This window comes from Clinocottus analis, unplaced genomic scaffold, assembly GCF_023055335.1.
Source record: "Clinocottus analis isolate CAN_PGR_092001 unplaced genomic scaffold, fCliAna1.0.p SCAF_9, whole genome shotgun sequence".
Lineage (NCBI taxonomy): Eukaryota > Metazoa > Chordata > Actinopteri > Perciformes > Cottidae > Clinocottus > Clinocottus analis.
The window spans coordinates 3,973,628-3,990,140 of NW_027176251.1; the positions used below are offsets into that span (position 1 = coordinate 3,973,628).

Below are 16,513 nucleotides of genomic sequence, written 5' to 3' on the forward strand. Positions count from 1 at the left end.
CTGCGGATGACATCAACACCTACAATTTCCTTATTGCCTCATGCAATTTGTTTTGCTGCTGCAAGAGATTTATAACTAAACAGAAAAAAGCATAGTATTAGTCTGCTTTTAACATAAATTCATTCTAAAAAATAAATATTTTCATCAGTCTTTTGGCTGTTCCCATTATATTTTGATACTATGGGGCAGCTTCTAGAGCAACATGTTTGAGAAACTCAGGCTTGTTGAGAGCTTTCTTCCTTTTTATGCTTTTAAGCCTTAATTATTTATTTTTTTCACAGGATCTTTATTATTTGTGACTCTGTTCAATTAATGACCTAATCATTTATTTAGTATCTTCTGTTTTATTAGTTTGGATAATGTGCAACACTTTGCTATATTAATAAACATTATTACTCGTGTTGATGTTGTTGTTGATGTTGTTGTTGTTGTTATGTATGTGTGTGCTTAACGCACAACCTGTACACACATATGCTTGTACTTCAGGTACATGCATTTTACATTTGAGAAAATAGAAATATTTAGACATTTGTATTTGAGCATTATAAAACATGAAAGTCTCCTTGACCAAAACAATAAAAGTATGATTTCATTTCTCTGACAGGACATCATCAATAGATAAAACATACATACAAACAACTGGCGGCAGTGACTGTGGCCAACCGCCTGCTCTAAACCACAGGTCATGAGGAAATGCTCTATTTGGAGATACAGTCGCATGCATTTCAGCAGAAACTGCAGGTGTAATGAAACTGATATAATACAGCTCCTTCTTGTGGCATCACTTGGGCGTGTTACTTTGAAGAATGAAAATGCTGTCGAACAGTCCAAACAAATGATCAAATGGCCGAATGTGACAGTGTGGAATCATTTCTGTTTATATGTATGAGACCTGCAACCCTCACATGGATGTGACACGACAGAGGAGAAGCAATAACGCCAGCTTCCTCTTTTATGCAGTGGACTCCCTCCTCCTCCTCAGGACAATCCTCACACCACTGCCAGGACGGCTTGCGGAGAGTTCTTCATCTGTGAATCCTCTTAGCCCTGGCTTTAAACATCTTGTTTTATAGGTGTGACAACACAGCCATTTGAAAGACAAAAGAACGACCGGCCCTCAACCTCTTCTCTCATTTCCTCCTTTGGCAGGGACCGACAGAAAGATGTCTGATGCTCTTTGTATTGCAAGTGCGTTTTTCGGTGAGTGTCCTTGACAGAGAATAAGTGTATGCACTCTCTCAACTGTTATTACAATTTTTTTTGTTGTTTTAACTATTTTTCAGGTTCTACAGAAGGACAGCAAGGTATGCTTTATTAAACCTTTACTTTTTGTGGGATGCGGGACTACGATGTTGTGAGTTTTTCTTTTGAGTGACAATAATATGTCGTAACTCTTTCACAGACTGTGGTTCCTGTTACCTGATAAATATGGCGTCTGTGTTGGGCATCATTGCCTCTGATATCATCTTGACCGTCTTCATTGCCATTTCTGTGTTCTGCTTTGCGACTCACCACAAGAGAAGGAGGCAATGGGATTCTCGTGATGGTGAGCATTAACTCAGTGCTGCTAACTTGTGAGTGCTTGTAACTTGTGAGTGCTGCTAACATGCGAGGTGGTAAAAAGGCAGATGAGCAGTAACTTTACACTTTTTAACAGGAAAAATGAATCTGCCATTATCACAATCAAAGAAAACGGCAACAGAGGTCACAGAATCTCCCTACCAGGTAAAGCAGAACTATATTTGTATTTAAGGCTGAAATATACTACATATATGTGTAAAGTTAGGAAATTGTTTGCTTTTTTCGTAGGAGTTACACGGAGTCCAATCAGATGTGTACAGTGACCTTCGGCACTTTAGGAAATGAAACAATGAAACTATTAAAAGCAGAACAATGCCTTTTCTGCAAGCTGTAATACTACACACATCTTTCTTGTGTGAGCCACTTCTACTGCATTATAGATAATAATATAGATGTATTTTGCATGTTGTATTAAGTATTGTGTTGTGTTGAATGTCAAGTTCACTGCAAACCTTTATTGTTGTTTTCTCAAGCTGTATTCAAATATGTTTTTCTATTGAAGTGATGATAAATTAAACGACATTTTAAAATCAAAGAAATTGAACATATACCTTATTTACATTTTGTCATTGCTGTGAACATACAAAGACTTTGAGATATTGAGATAAAAGTAAAAATGTCAGGTTCCCGAAAATGTTGTTCTAAGTGATCAAAATAAGTGTGCTTGTTTCAGCACTTATTTACTGACATCTTTGATATCATAATATTTGTTCCAACAAAATGCATGTACAAATCTAAATTTGGATGAAAAAGTCCCAGAAGCAACTGTAATTTGGAAGCAGCCTGTCTACCTCCTATGACTCAACAGATGGTGGCCCCTGACTCATTATGAGGAAGAAATAGAATCTGGAAAAATAGCAAAAAACAATTGGCATTCAACATCATATTCATACCATATGAATAACAACGCAAGGTCTAGGAAACTGCTTATCATAGGAATGAAATGTTACTAACTTAAACATTCATTATGTGTTGAAAGTTGTATCCTAAGCCAGACAAAATAGATAGAGAGGAAAGCATTTGTCTGATTAAAATTGGAAAAAAAACATGTTTGATCATTAGGAGGCTCGGCTCATTGCTGGAGCAAAGAAGCTAATGGGCATGTGCTCTTGAAGCGATAATTAGCTAGCGTTAGCCCACAGACACGCCACACTCTGGGCTCTTGGCTCTGGGCTCCGACCTCGTAACGGCCGCTCACAAAGCCCTACTTAATGAAGTCAGGATTGTACTTGCACAAACATTTAGACTTTTGGAATGGTTTGGCACCCCTTTTGTCTTCATTTTTCTCCATAACTTTCGCTACAGGCTAGCGGCTGGCTAAGTGTTTGTTAGTGCTTGTTAAACAACTGGCTGACGCATTATCACCACCAAGTGGTGGGAAGCTATATTTAACTGAGCCTCTCGTGGATAGCAGTAAGATCTCTAATTTCTCCAATAACCTATCCTATGCAGTCCTGTGCTAGAGCATACGTGAGAATTGACAGATATTTCAGGAAATCAGTCACCGTACGCATTAGTCATCAAGGAACGCTGTGACAATATTTTCCAGGGGAAGAATAAAACATGTCTTACCTATTGGATGACTTTCAGACCTGATAAACTCATTGGTTTGTGTGGAATATTCAAGCCAATTCTTCATTCTTCAATTGGTCGGAGCTTCATTGTTGGAAAAATACATTTGGTTTCATGTAACTGAGAATGAGGCTTTACCATCATAGTCTGTACCTGATGGTGACTGAAGCAGGTCTGCCATTGTCCTCCAAACGATCCCAATCCATCAGTTCTCTGCTTCTGCCTGGGGCCAGCATACCATTCAACCCATGAACTCTTCCTGGTGTTGCCTTTCTTTGGAGACTGCCAGTCACTTGATCCACACTCAAACGGAGAACTTGTTTTCCTGACACATTTTCAGCCTCCTGCGCATCCACTGTCTGCTCACCGTTAAGATCAGTCTGCACCAGGCTTGTTTGGTGCTCCCTGTGGCCCGCTGTGCCCTGTGTGCTACCTTGGTCCTGAACCGCCGGCCCTACATTGGTTTTCCTCCATGATGGTGCTTTATGTTTCTCCAAGACTCGAAGAAATCAGGATCTCAACACTGTCGAGGCCTCTGAACGCATCTGGGGAGAGTAAAAGTGAATAAACAATCAGCACCAATGTGTCATCTGCAATGCGACATGAATTGGGATGTTGGTTTTAACTTGAATTTAAGGTACTGCACAGTTTGCTTTCACCTATTTTGTATCAGATACTTCAGATCCTGAAGTATTACTTGTCTTATGATTTGATAAACAAGTTTTGGCACCAGTGGATTTAGAGGTATGTTGGTTTTATTTTACGTACAAATGTGGAAACAAATATTTAATTTCACGTTCATATAGCTTAAGAAATACTTTTGACAAGTTAATTATTAATGTACATGATCTATATATACAGTATAATTCCCTGTACTACTAATTTATTTCCACAGAAAAAAAGAAGAATATCTTTCCCGTTCACAGGTTTACTTGTAAGAAAATGATAATGATCACTGAGGTAGTTTCATATTATCACAGTCAGATCATTTCAGAAGTGGTTACTATAGTAAACCGTAATGACCAAGCTAAACATGTCTCTCTTCTGTTTTTGACCCTTTCATTTAAATGTGTATAGGGAACAAAAAGTACTCATAGGATCTGGTGAAATGATACCTTCCTGTTTTGAATTTGAATCTCTCTTAGTGTATCTGAAAGTTACATTTTGAACTACATACCTGTGAAGAACAAGAACCAATTATTTTCAGAGACAGATACAAAAAAGAAAAATATTGCACAACATATAAAAACTTCCAGTTTCATTGTTCAAGTTGATCCTCAGCTTGTTCACCGTTTGTCTGCAAGAGTGTTGTTGTGCCGCTCTATCCAGATGTTTGACCTTTGATAGGTCTGGCCCTATTAATTAGGTTCTGACTGTGTCAGATTGAGGAGCAAGTCAAAGACTATGTATGTGTGTTTAACAGTGGAGTCTACACGGGTCTATTCATTACATCAACTTAAGATTGAAACATGTTCTCACAAAACTCGCAGAGATCATTTGTCTTTCTCTCTATCACGTGGTAATTACAGGTTTCGTTACTTTAGGAAAATGCCAGGGGCATTTTCAAAGTAACCTATGACTATTGTATGACTAGGGTAATAGCCGTTGTGTTTTCTGTCACTATTTCACTATTGTCTATTGAACGAGGGAGCCACATATTTTGCCTTCACAAAACCCTTTTTCAAAACAGGGTCTCTGTATTAATATTCTGATAAAAAGCAGTTTAATGAGTGTTTCTGCTGTACTCCAACTAATTTTTATACATAAATGAATTATCAAGGGCCGCTAAATCATATCTGCCTTCAACAATCTTATATCAGAGTCCGAGGTGGCACCGCACGCTGTTATTGGGATTTATATTTATGTAAGATGAACTGACAAGACATTGCAGGTGTGACTGACTACTCACTCAGGAATGCAAATACAAGTTTATGTTTCTGTCAGACCTGTTGGCGGCAGAGGGACGTGCCCCCCCTCCTCCCTCTCACCCCCCTATGAAAAAGAAAAAGGAGAGCGCCCTCTGCAGGAGAGGCTGTTCGCACTAAGCTCTTGATCCCAAGCATCGCCATATTGACGTCCCAACAACGCTGAGAGGTAATCGCGTTATTTAACCACAAATCGTCGTTGGTGTGGAACTGCTGTTAAGTGTTTTACACGCGAGGAAGAGCCGAGGAAGAGTAACGCAGCCGCGACGCCCTTCTGCGGCTCGATCACAGTGTTTGTGGGGTGTTTTTTCAAGGCGTTGTCAGTCAGTCAGTCGCCTCGCCAGCCAGCAGGCTATTCACTCCCCTAGCTTGCTAGCTTAGCACTTTACAGCTTTGGAAAATATATGTCCCGCAGCTTGTCGTTTTAGCTCCACCTCACTAATAACCACAATTAATTCCGAGTGGCCGTTTTGACGCGCTGTGTTTATTTATTGCCCGTTAAAACCCCACATTGTGCCCGAAAGCTAGTTGTGACTTTCCAACCGGCTTTTTCCCCTCTGCTGTTGACGAGCTAACCGCTAACTACCGCTCAGCCGAACCAGCTGCCGGGTTCGTCTGTTAGCTCTCTGTTAGCTCAGCGTTAGCTCTGTGTTAGCTCGCCGCTGCAGGCCTCGGGCCACACAGGGGTTTGTGCGTACGCTCACCTCTTCATTAAAGTATGGAGCGGGCTAGCTGGCGACATTGAACTAGTATCTCGTACCAGAGATGACATTTCTGTCCATTGGGTGCATCATTTCATGAACCTGATAATTTAATAAAGCTTCACTAACCTAACTGTCGCTATTGGCTGGCACACATTACCTCACATAGTTAGTTCATGTTAGCTCAATTGACAGCATTGATTTTAATCAACCTACTTTCTGTCCTTTTCTTTTTCGACAGGAGATACTGCCTTGTTGTAGTCCCCAGTGATGACTGTATTGAGCCCTGTACCTCCTGATTAGACTGGTTGGATGCCCCCATTTAACATTCAGGTCTCTACATTTCAAACACCACCATATTTTAACACCAGACACCGATCATTTAGTTTGAGATTATTTGTGTTGTGTTCGTGTTATTTAAATAACATATATTGCTATTTTAATTTCCTCTATATACTGCCTTTCTACTTAAAACATCTGCAGCTTACATTTTAACTGCTCTTATTCAGAGCAATGTCTTGTGAATCATAGGGGAGAACATTTTAAAGTTTACAATGTGTGTTTTTTTTTAGCTTTAATTTCTTCTCAGTTCCACACATTGTGTTGATCTCATGTGACATGTTTGGCTTGCAGTTGTGTAACTGTAGGTTTTATATCCGTTTGCCCATTTAGCTTTCTTACCATAAAGGCATCTCAACTGCTCCTGTTTCAAACCATCTATCACCATCATCCTGGAGGGAACCTCCCAGGTATTGTTATATTGTAGCATATAATTATATCACCTATTAGTAGTTATATAAAATCCTCAAGTGCTAACCATTAGAACACAAACTGCTTTTGAATGTTCAGTTTTCTGTGTCATTTTAAGTGACTATGTATTTTTTGTTTTAGGAGATTTAGAGAAGATCCCGTCTAGAATATGTCTGGCCCTGTCCCAAGCCGCTCTCGAGTTTACCCTGACGTAAACACACAGAGGCCTCGGGAATATTGGGACTATGAGTCCCATGTTGTTGAATGGGGGTAAGCCAAAGGGGAATTGATGGTGCTTCAGTTGTTATGGTTTTGTATTACCACCTCAGCATTGTTAACCATGGCTTTTTTATGTTTCTTTTTTTCTAGGAACCAAGACGACTATCAGCTAGTCAGAAAATTAGGGAGAGGCAAATATAGTGAAGTGTTCGAAGCCATAAACATCACAAACAATGAAAAAGTGGTCGTCAAAATACTGAAGGTATATAGTGTTGCAAATGCTTTTCAGTAAAACATATGCACGATATTTTGTCACCTCCCAGAGATTTTCTTTACCTCACAACACTGTCTTTGTTCACAGCCGGTTAAGAAAAAGAAAATCAAGAGGGAAATAAAGATCTTGGAGAATCTGAGGGGTGGCCCAAATATCATCTCACTGTTAGATATCGTCAAGGATCCTGTGGTAATTGGTTTTATCCTTTTCCGCTCTGTAACAATGTCAAAGACTTGTGTGTACAAGGTTTCAGGCATATACACACATGTACATTTCTTTCTCTTTTTCCTTTCAGTCCCGAACCCCTGCTCTGGTCTTTGAACATGTGAACAACACAGATTTCAAGGTAAAGAACAGTTATTTGTTGGCTTGTAATTTTGGATAGGCTTATGCTATTTTTCTCAAATGCCTCATTTTTATTCATTTTTTATGTTTTTTTTTTTTTTTTTTTTACAGCAATTGTATCAAACCCTATCTGACTTTGACATACGGTTCTACATGTACGAAATCTTAAAGGTAAGAAATGGCATTTTGGTCCGCTCCGTTTGTTACAGCGGTTGTTTAATAATTCACAGAAACAAGTGCTACTTGCATCAGTTTAATATTCTTTGGATATTCTTTAACACATATATGTACATTATTCCTTTTACCTAATAGGCTCTGGATTACTGCCACAGTATGGGGATTATGCACAGAGATGTCAAGCCACACAATGTAATGATTGACCATGAACACAGAAAGGTATTGTCTTACATGCTGACCATTCTCCTATTTCTTGTTTTCCCTACTATGACACCATCAGCTAATCATATGTTTATCATTTGTACTTCCAGCTCCGCTTAATCGATTGGGGTTTGGCAGAATTCTACCACCCAAACCAGGAATACAACGTGAGAGTGGCATCCAGGTACTTCAAAGGACCTGAACTGCTGGTAGACTACCAGGTGAGACTCCTCTCCTCGTCCTCTCTCTCGTCACAGCGGTTTGATACAAGATGGTCAAGATTTATAAAAAGAGAGCACAGAAGAGAGCACTGTTTCTGATTGTCATGGAGCCAGTTTAAGCCTTTTAACCTCTATCTATATTTGCAGATGTATGACTACAGCTTGGACATGTGGAGTTTGGGTTGCATGCTCGCCAGCATGATCTTCAGAAAGGAGCCTTTCTTTCACGGTCATGATAACTATGATCAGGTATGTAGACTTTGATCTTTTTATTCACGTTTTTTGTGTGTATGCGGCCGCGAACCTGTGGCCTAAAGAGAGCTTTGTGTTTTTTCAACGTTGCATGGAACAAAATGTCCATTTTACACAGTCAACCCACATTCTTCTTACAGTTGACAGAGGCCACATAGCTCTGCTGGAGCACCTGGGATTTTATGTCTTTCCCAAAGTTATTTCAGCAGTTATTGAGCGGGGGGTAGACATTTACGATTAACTTTTTGGGAGTTTCATGCACTGAATTTGAAATGGACAAATCTAGGATTGTACCAGTGGACACGGATCATCAGACATGTTGGCCCCATGCATGGGGTCATTTGTGTTGGGGGCACACACTGTAACACTAAACACAGCATTTCCAGTTCATTCCATGCCTCTTTTGGGTTTGTGCTTGTGGCGTTTCAGTTCTAGTGAGACACAATAGCAGATGGTGATTTTATTTTTTAAGTAATCATCTTGTACAACTTCTGTGCTCAGAGATTGAACTACAATTATTTATCTTGTGATCAGGTATATGGTGTATTTTTTTTTTAACTGCTGTATGACACTTGACATACACCTAAGGTATTTTTCATAATAGAACATTTTCTCAAACTAAACGGATATCAAATGAAATATGCATATTATTAATACAAAAATGTGTACATTCCTATATAGTCTCCCATAATTACCTTTTTATTAATATAATGTATACTCTCCATACAGACCCAGCACCTTATTGACAAACACTTAGAACTGCAATGGGACCCATGCTCTCAAGACCCATTGTATGATTTAACAAATGTCTAATTGTGCTCATTTAATTGTTGAATTATGCATTTTCTAACTCGCAGCTTGTGCGAATTGCAAAAGTACTCGGCACCGAGGACCTGTACGACTACATTGACAAGTACAACATTGAATTGGATCCCCGCTTCAATGACATTCTCGGAAGGTAAAACCTTTGGACCTCAGCCAAGTATTTTAGAATATTTTGTCCAAGATTTTGGCTAATTGATACCCTTTTTTTTTAAATGCCATCCTCTGTTTGTTGTCTATAGACACTCCCGCAAAAGGTGGGAGAGGTTTGTGCACAGTGAGAACCAGCACCTGGTCAGCACAGAGGCCCTAGACTTCCTGGACAAACTGCTGCGCTATGACCATCAAGCCCGCCTCACGGCCAGAGAGGCCATGGATCACCCCTACTTCTGTGAGTTTGTTTCTTACCCTGTCTGCATCACTTACTTATTTGCTCAAGTGCGCATTGCCTGAAACGAAAATGTGGGTGCAGTATGTAAAGTGCCTGGATTGTGTCGACGCTTGCTCAAACACGCTTTTGTTTGCAGATCCCATCGTTAAAGATCAGGGAAGAGGGGCCACTCCAGGGGGAATGGCTGCCAGCTCCACACCAGTCAGCTCTTCAAGTATGATGGCTGGTAAGTAACACTGCGTTCCTCTCATAATCTGACTGTTTGAGAGTTAACATTACTCTAAATGAGGATAGAACATTGTATCTATAATCTGACTATTTTTGGGGGGCTTCAAATTAGAGATACAACTTTATCTGAAGCCAAATAAACTGACAGATTGTGTATCACAATTGTATTTGGAGGGAAACCAAACGATAGCTCTAATTTGAGATTGTACCAAATGATTAACGCACGCCGTGTCTCTCCTAGGCATCACCTCAATGTCCTCCTCACAGCCACTGGCTAACATCGCTGGATCACCCGTCATCTCTGCTCCCAACACCCTGGCCACACAAGTCCCTGCGGCCACTGGGGCTCAACCCTGAAGCCACTTCCTCACCCGTGTTTATGTGTGCTCATGGCCATGTCCTGCCTAGCTCTCACTGCGGCCCAGGGCCATGGCTCCCCTTTTTATGTTGAAAAATAACAAAGAAGAAGATTTAAATTGCTTTTCACATTCAGTTATATTTTGACACCTGGACTTGACAGAAATGTATTGTTGCACCTGTCAGGATTATTAGAATTAATTTGAGTGTGTTATTTGACAATGCCATTGTCTAGAAACTCTAATAAGATGTAGACATGAAGAGAATGGATAATAAAATTTATTTTGTATGTTCCAAATATACAGTCTTGCTTGAAACTGTTTGATGGGGATCCTGCTGTATTACACTGTGAACCTTGACAAGATTTCACAAAAACGGAGTCGGGAATCTGGTGTGCCCCACCTAACAGTGCTCGCTGGTTGCACACGATGTAATGTGCAGGAGTTGTTGGTGTTTTGAAGTTGTTAGATGCTATAATTCATTAATTGGACTTTTGTAGATATTCTACAGTTACTGTCAGGTTGCATGCACCCAATGCTGAGTATCACAGGGTCAATAGTTTGCCAATTTTATGTTACTTTCACTTCTATATGTGTATGTATGTGTTCATGTTTGTTTTTTATGAAGTCTCTTACACATGATTTTGATTACATAGACAATTTTGTAACTTTTTGTTTTATGTCGGGAGGAGTTATCACCTACAAAAACAACTTCAAAAATAAACAATTTAAACAGGGCTTTGCAGGAGTTATTGAGTATACCAACTCTGGACTGGTCGCATTGCCAAAATATGGGTTAATTTAAAGTGGAAAAGTGTAGTCAGCAAGTCTAACAAAGACCATTTTTATTTGGCACAAAATTATTTCATGCGTTCAAAAAGTGAATTCCACAGCTTCCCAGGCTGTTGGAACAAAGTGAGTGAAATGCATTAATTTTCTACATAGTGTTTTAATTACTTTTGAATTATGGAGGCTGGCTGGTGAGCACGTTTTAGAGACTGCGAGCAAGCGCAGGGAACCACATTCAGAGCACTTACTGTAAGTGTCAGTGCTGACCAACATGGTGGGAAAACATGCCCCCTATGGGGCGACAGGTACACCAGCGACCACACGAGGCTCCAACTCATTACAATGAAGTGAAAGATGAGTCTGCATGTCCGCATGCATGTTCCCTGTTGGAAAAATGATGGCTTCCACAAACCAGGCAATCAACAAAAGTTAAAACAACCAAAGATGACTCCTGCCGATTTTCTGTACACGTAAACGGGCCCACGGTCAAGAGGTCAAGTCAGTTGTGTTACATTTGCGTTTATTCAGCCAATTAACGTCCAGAGAGTCTGACGGACACTTTGAACGTAGCATAGTGGATATGCGAAATAGCTACAACCAGTCGGAATCATGCTGCATTCACGTGTTTCTCATATTGGAAAACACAAATACTAAATACTTTTCGTGTTCACTTTTCGCGTTAGTTTTTGGTGGGACTAATTTTGACGACAAACATAAACACCTTGTGTTGTATCTTGTGCATCGAGATATTCCCATACTGGCCTATGTTGTTCTGCAGATGCAAGATGAAAAAAAGGAGGGGAAAACGCATCACGTCTTTTGCGTTGAATACCAACGTGTATCAATATGCTATTGTGAGTTATTTCAGTAGGTCTGTATGCACCAAATGGAAGATAGCAACGTTAATCAAAATCGATAACTGCGAAAGAAACGGTGAAGTAAAGATGAGTTGCCATATTTCCGATAGTCTGGAAGGCAGCATCAGCTGCTTCTGCTCCGGCACGCCTCGGCTTGAGTCCTCGCGCTTTAACTATCTCGTAGCGCCAGCCCAAACTCTGCAACGGCTCACGAAGTCAGGCGGTAGTCTAGACTCACTTTAAAAAAAAAAGAAAAGAAAACGTTTCCAAAATGGGAAAAGTAGCCTTCCTCTCCCTCGTAATTGCTGCGTTGTCGGCGCTGCTCGGAGAGAGATTTGTAAATTTCAGGTAAAAAAAATTAAAAAAAAGGAGGCAACTCCGTCAATCCCTAAACAACATGGTGATGTTTGGGCGTTTGTTCGTGATTTTTTTCTTCTTCCCAGGGACACACAAGTTTTATTCTGGCCACCTGTCCTAAATTAACGTCTGCGTTCAAAACATTGCAGGAAAATGACCTTCGCTTCAAGGGAGCTGGTCCAAAACCACCTCCCCAACTGTGTTGAACTCAAAAATCTTGGTAAGTAACGCCAGAAGAAACAATTGGACACAAAAAGAGCTTAATGGCGGTGAACATCAAAAGTATCGTGACTTTCGTGATGTTATTTTCAGATTTTGGCACAGAGGATATAACGATCCTTGCAGACGGACTTGCCTTTATCAGCACTGTAAGTAGTTTTAAAGATGCCCGCTGCTGGATTTGTACTCATCAACAATGGCAATCATATAAGTGGGCTTTATGTCAATAACACCACCAATTGGACTCCTGTGTGACCTAACCTAACATTGTCCTATATAAATAAATACAATGTTATGTTTCTTTTGTTTGGCATTCCTTTTATTGTTATAGATATGCTCAACATAACCTCAAATAATGTTTATTTAATCCGACCTTTGACCTCCAAAGAAAAAAATCAATAAATTTGCAAACAACTTGCAAACAGTTGGTTTATCTGACAGAAAAAAAACGTTACTAAAGTTCTGTATGTGATCTAAGGCCTGCAATGTTTTATCGGTTCAGCATAAGTCAGTGTTTTATTTTGAAATCTCCAGGGTTTGAAGGATCCTGGAATGCCAACAGCTCATGCCACAGACATCATAGGAAAGATCTACACTGTTGATATGAAAGATCCTCGAAAGAAACCAGTTGAGCTGCGCATGCCGAGAAACTTTGATCTGCAGTCATTCAACCCTCATGGCATCAGCGTATACATCGATCCAAGTGGTAAAAGCACTCATTGCTTGGGTGTGGTTGCACACAAGTCTCTAAAAGATAGAACCCTAGGGGCAAATACCCTCGTCTTAGGCCTATCTACCACTTTTCCAATTTGATCCTGATTAAAAGGTGTTTACATGTATCAACAGACATGATTTAATGGAACATTACAACCACAAAATGGTTATCTGTATATGGACTACTCATCCGATGTCCTCCTTAGTTCCTTAAAGAAAACTTGCATGCCTCCACAGTGAGCGGAGAGTAAAGAAAATGGAGACACGTCTTGATAAATTGAAGTAAATGGGGTAGCGGAGCCTTGAACAACAGCAAAAAATATATTTGAAAATCTGTTTACAAACTATCACACAGCACATGCAGTATAATCCAAGTCTAATTTGTCCAGTTGTATGCTCACTACCTCCCAAACACATGCAGCTTTGCTGCATGCTGCACCTTTTCTATATCAAACACTTGGGACTCGTCTGGACTTGCACAGACGAGTAGTGCATGAGACTGTCTATGCACAAGTGTTTTAAATAATATTGTTTTAGCGAAGATGCATGTATTGAGAAGTACTGAGCCTATGACATTACACAACACAAGGTTTGTTGGACTTTGTAAAGGGTTAGTGATATTGTTTTTGCTGTTGAACGTGGCCTCCATTTATTTACCGTTTATTGGTCGAGGCATGCAAGAAAAAGTTTTCTTTTAAGAATTCAAAGGAACAGGGTGAATAAAAAGGGGTGAATAATTCATATACATATGGTCTTTTTGTAGGCATTTATGGCATTCCTCAAATCGCACAAATTTAAGTTTGTGTTTTGCAATGGAAAAGTATTATGTTCAACTGTATATCTACTGAAGCCCAATTGTATTGACTTTGTTGTGAAAATGTGCACGTAAAGTTGCCTGCTGTGATATTCTCCATGTTCATCTAGTAGCTATGTCTCTTGCACAATTCCTTTTTTTTTTTTTTAAATTGAGCACTCACACATTTTTCTTAATAATGCTTTCTCTGTTTCTCATCAGATGACGCAATATACCTGTTTGTCGTCAATCATCCTCAACACAAAAGCCAAATAGAGCTGTTCAAATATGTTGACGACGACCGCTCACTGGTGCACCTGAAAACCATAAAACATGAACTTCTCTACAGGTACAGTATGGTGACGTTTAAATTGTACCTATCACTACACTGGAAATTTACTGAATATGCATTGATAATAATCCCAAGTTATACCATAGTTATTCAAAAACCATATGCATCATGTAATTATTGTACATAATCATTTTGCAATCCTGATTTTGTCTTTCCAGTGTAAACGATATTGTAGTAATGGGATTGGATAGCTTCTATGCCACCAATGATCACTACTATACCCATGAAATCCTCAAAGGTTTGGTGGAGCCTCTTCTGGCTCAGCCTTGGAGTAATGTTGTGTACTACAGTCCTGAGGAAGTAAAGGTGGTGTCTGAAGGATATTACATGGCAAATGGCATCAATATCTCTCCAGACAAAGGGTAAGAATTATATGCAGGGCTATGCGTGCGGTTATTCATACTTCAAAAGTCTGCATTTCTTCATCTTAATGTTCTTTCTCATGTACAGGCATGTGTATGTGGTAGATCTGTTTGACCACAACGTGCATGTATTGGAGCGGAAAGAAGACAATGCATTGGTTTCAGTGAAGGTAAATAAGTTCATGTTTCATCAATAAGAAGGTGCACGTTTCGAACACATTTTCTTCAGCTTTAATACTTAAAAATTTCATGCTTTGGTATTATTATACTGATTTTAGAACATATACAAGACAAGTGTGCCAGTATACAAGACTAGTGGGCTGGGAAGTATAGAAATGGATATCATGGTATTATTTATAATGATGTATGTAATAATATATTTTTAATATTGACATGACAGTAGGGTCAATTTATGCAGAATTAAATGTCAAATGATAACGCTTCCAGCGTTAATTGAGTATTTCTTGTTTTGCAACTTTTATTGTTAGCTCTAGCTTTTAAATGAATATGCTATGAAGGACATCTGAGTATATCCCAGTTGTAGTTATTTAAAAGCGGCTACTGTAAACCAACAATTACTTCTTTACAGGTGGTAAGTTGTTGAATTAATTTGATTTAAAAATCCATACTTTAAAATATATCTAATAGTGGGCACAAGTAACAAGTATTATTCATGTGCAAAACCAATATACACCGATGCCAAACGGATAAGTACATGCTATAATTAAAGTAATCGAGGCCCCAAAATGCTCGTATAATCCTCAACTTGTCTGTGGCACCTCACCAGACCGTGGATGTGGATTCATCCTGTGACAACGTGGAAGTGGAACCTGAGACTGGTGACCTGTGGTTAGGCTGTCACCCTAATTTATGGAAACTTTTCATGTCAAACCCCGAAGACCCAGCTGGATCAGAGGTTTGTTTGTTCACTTTTACCAGTTAGTACATTTACAATAGCGGGCCAAACATAAAGTATATTGAGCTGTATCTGCAATGTTCTGCTTACCTAAACAGCAGATCTGGCTACTTGCACGTATTGATCTTATTTATGATTCTTTATTTCTCATGGGTATGTTTTCTTTAGGTCATCCAAATCCAGAACATTCACTCTGATAAGCCAGTGGTGACTCAGGTGTACGCTGACGACGGCAATGTGCTCTTGGGCTCCTCTGTGGCCGCTACCTATGGGGGGAAGTTGCTCATTGGCACTGTGTACCATAAAGCCCTGTGCTGTGATTTGAAGTAGGCGAGCACTGCTTGAGAAATCACAGACCTCCTTGGAAAGCTCTCAATCAGACAAGCCAAGCACTGTTTGAGTGGTGATATACATAGATGTTACAGCACTGGTTTTAGGGGGAGATGCTGATAACGGGCCCCAAAAAGAGTGTCTGAAAATCCAAGAGGAGGAGCCGGGGGAAGATGGATGAAGTGTGTTTACATGATTTAATCGCAATGAGCCACGGTCACAGTTCTCAAACACAGAAGTTACTTGCACTGCTGTTAAATAAGTACTTGCAAAACAGAATATTTTCAACCAAACATTTATTTTCATATATATTTGTTTTGCTGTGTGTCAAGAAGATTATACATTTCACCTGGAAATTGGAAATCTCTACAGGTGAATTGTATAGAACTCAATGTTTTAATAGTTTTAATTGCTTTTGTGACATTCGTTTGTATTTAAATGTAACTAAAACAATAAAAGAGTATTGATTTAACTGTAGTTTGTCATGTGGTTCAATAAGTGTACCAAAGAAAATACAAATGTCAGCATGACAACTTATGTGCAATTATGTGAATTTATTTTAACTTTTTACTCCCTAATCTGAACGTTTTCCAGGCTGTTTCCACGCAAAATGAAAGATCATTTGGTCAAAACAGCCCGAGTGCTCAAATTAATGGCTTGATGAATAAATCAGGAATAAAATCTGAGTAATTTATGTGTTAATGTCCCATCTTTAATCCTTAATGTTTCTGAGGAGGCTAACTGTAATTTGCCAAACGGACATGCCGTCATCTTTGTTTATTTTTTTTGAAATAGTGACCTCATGTTTA

The 16,513-nt window shown here is 39.4% G+C and overlaps 3 protein-coding genes across 3 annotated transcripts; all 3 read left to right on the forward strand.

The window, feature by feature from the left end:
- The first annotated feature begins 1,013 nt into the window (after positions 1-1,013).
- tyrobp (transmembrane immune signaling adaptor TYROBP) lies at positions 1,014-2,016 on the forward strand. The gene is made up of 5 exons (XM_068570588.1): positions 1,014-1,200; positions 1,284-1,304; positions 1,403-1,546; positions 1,658-1,725; positions 1,810-2,016. The coding sequence occupies exons 1-5, from the start codon at positions 1,164-1,166 to the stop codon at positions 1,864-1,866; spliced, it is 327 nt and encodes a 108-aa protein (XP_068426689.1). The 5' UTR covers positions 1,014-1,163; the 3' UTR covers positions 1,867-2,016.
- A 3,091-nt stretch (positions 2,017-5,107) lies between these two features.
- Positions 5,108-10,316, forward strand: LOC137781665 (casein kinase II subunit alpha-like). The gene is made up of 15 exons (XM_068570565.1): positions 5,108-5,247; positions 6,021-6,112; positions 6,452-6,528; positions 6,671-6,799; positions 6,899-7,010; positions 7,110-7,211; positions 7,318-7,368; positions 7,479-7,538; positions 7,680-7,763; positions 7,856-7,966; positions 8,114-8,215; positions 9,076-9,176; positions 9,283-9,431; positions 9,568-9,657; positions 9,901-10,316. Exons 4-15 carry the CDS (start codon positions 6,699-6,701, stop codon positions 10,014-10,016), a joined length of 1,179 nt encoding a protein of 392 aa, XP_068426666.1. The 5' UTR covers positions 5,108-5,247; positions 6,021-6,112; positions 6,452-6,528; positions 6,671-6,698; the 3' UTR covers positions 10,017-10,316.
- A 1,506-nt stretch (positions 10,317-11,822) lies between these two features.
- On the forward strand, positions 11,823-16,176 carry LOC137781235 (serum paraoxonase/arylesterase 2-like). The gene is made up of 9 exons (XM_068569856.1): positions 11,823-12,009; positions 12,168-12,238; positions 12,331-12,386; positions 12,772-12,943; positions 13,967-14,093; positions 14,255-14,458; positions 14,547-14,628; positions 15,246-15,374; positions 15,543-16,176. The coding sequence occupies exons 1-9, from the start codon at positions 11,933-11,935 to the stop codon at positions 15,702-15,704; spliced, it is 1,080 nt and encodes a 359-aa protein (XP_068425957.1). The 5' UTR covers positions 11,823-11,932; the 3' UTR covers positions 15,705-16,176.
- The last annotated feature ends 337 nt before the right edge of the window (positions 16,177-16,513 follow it).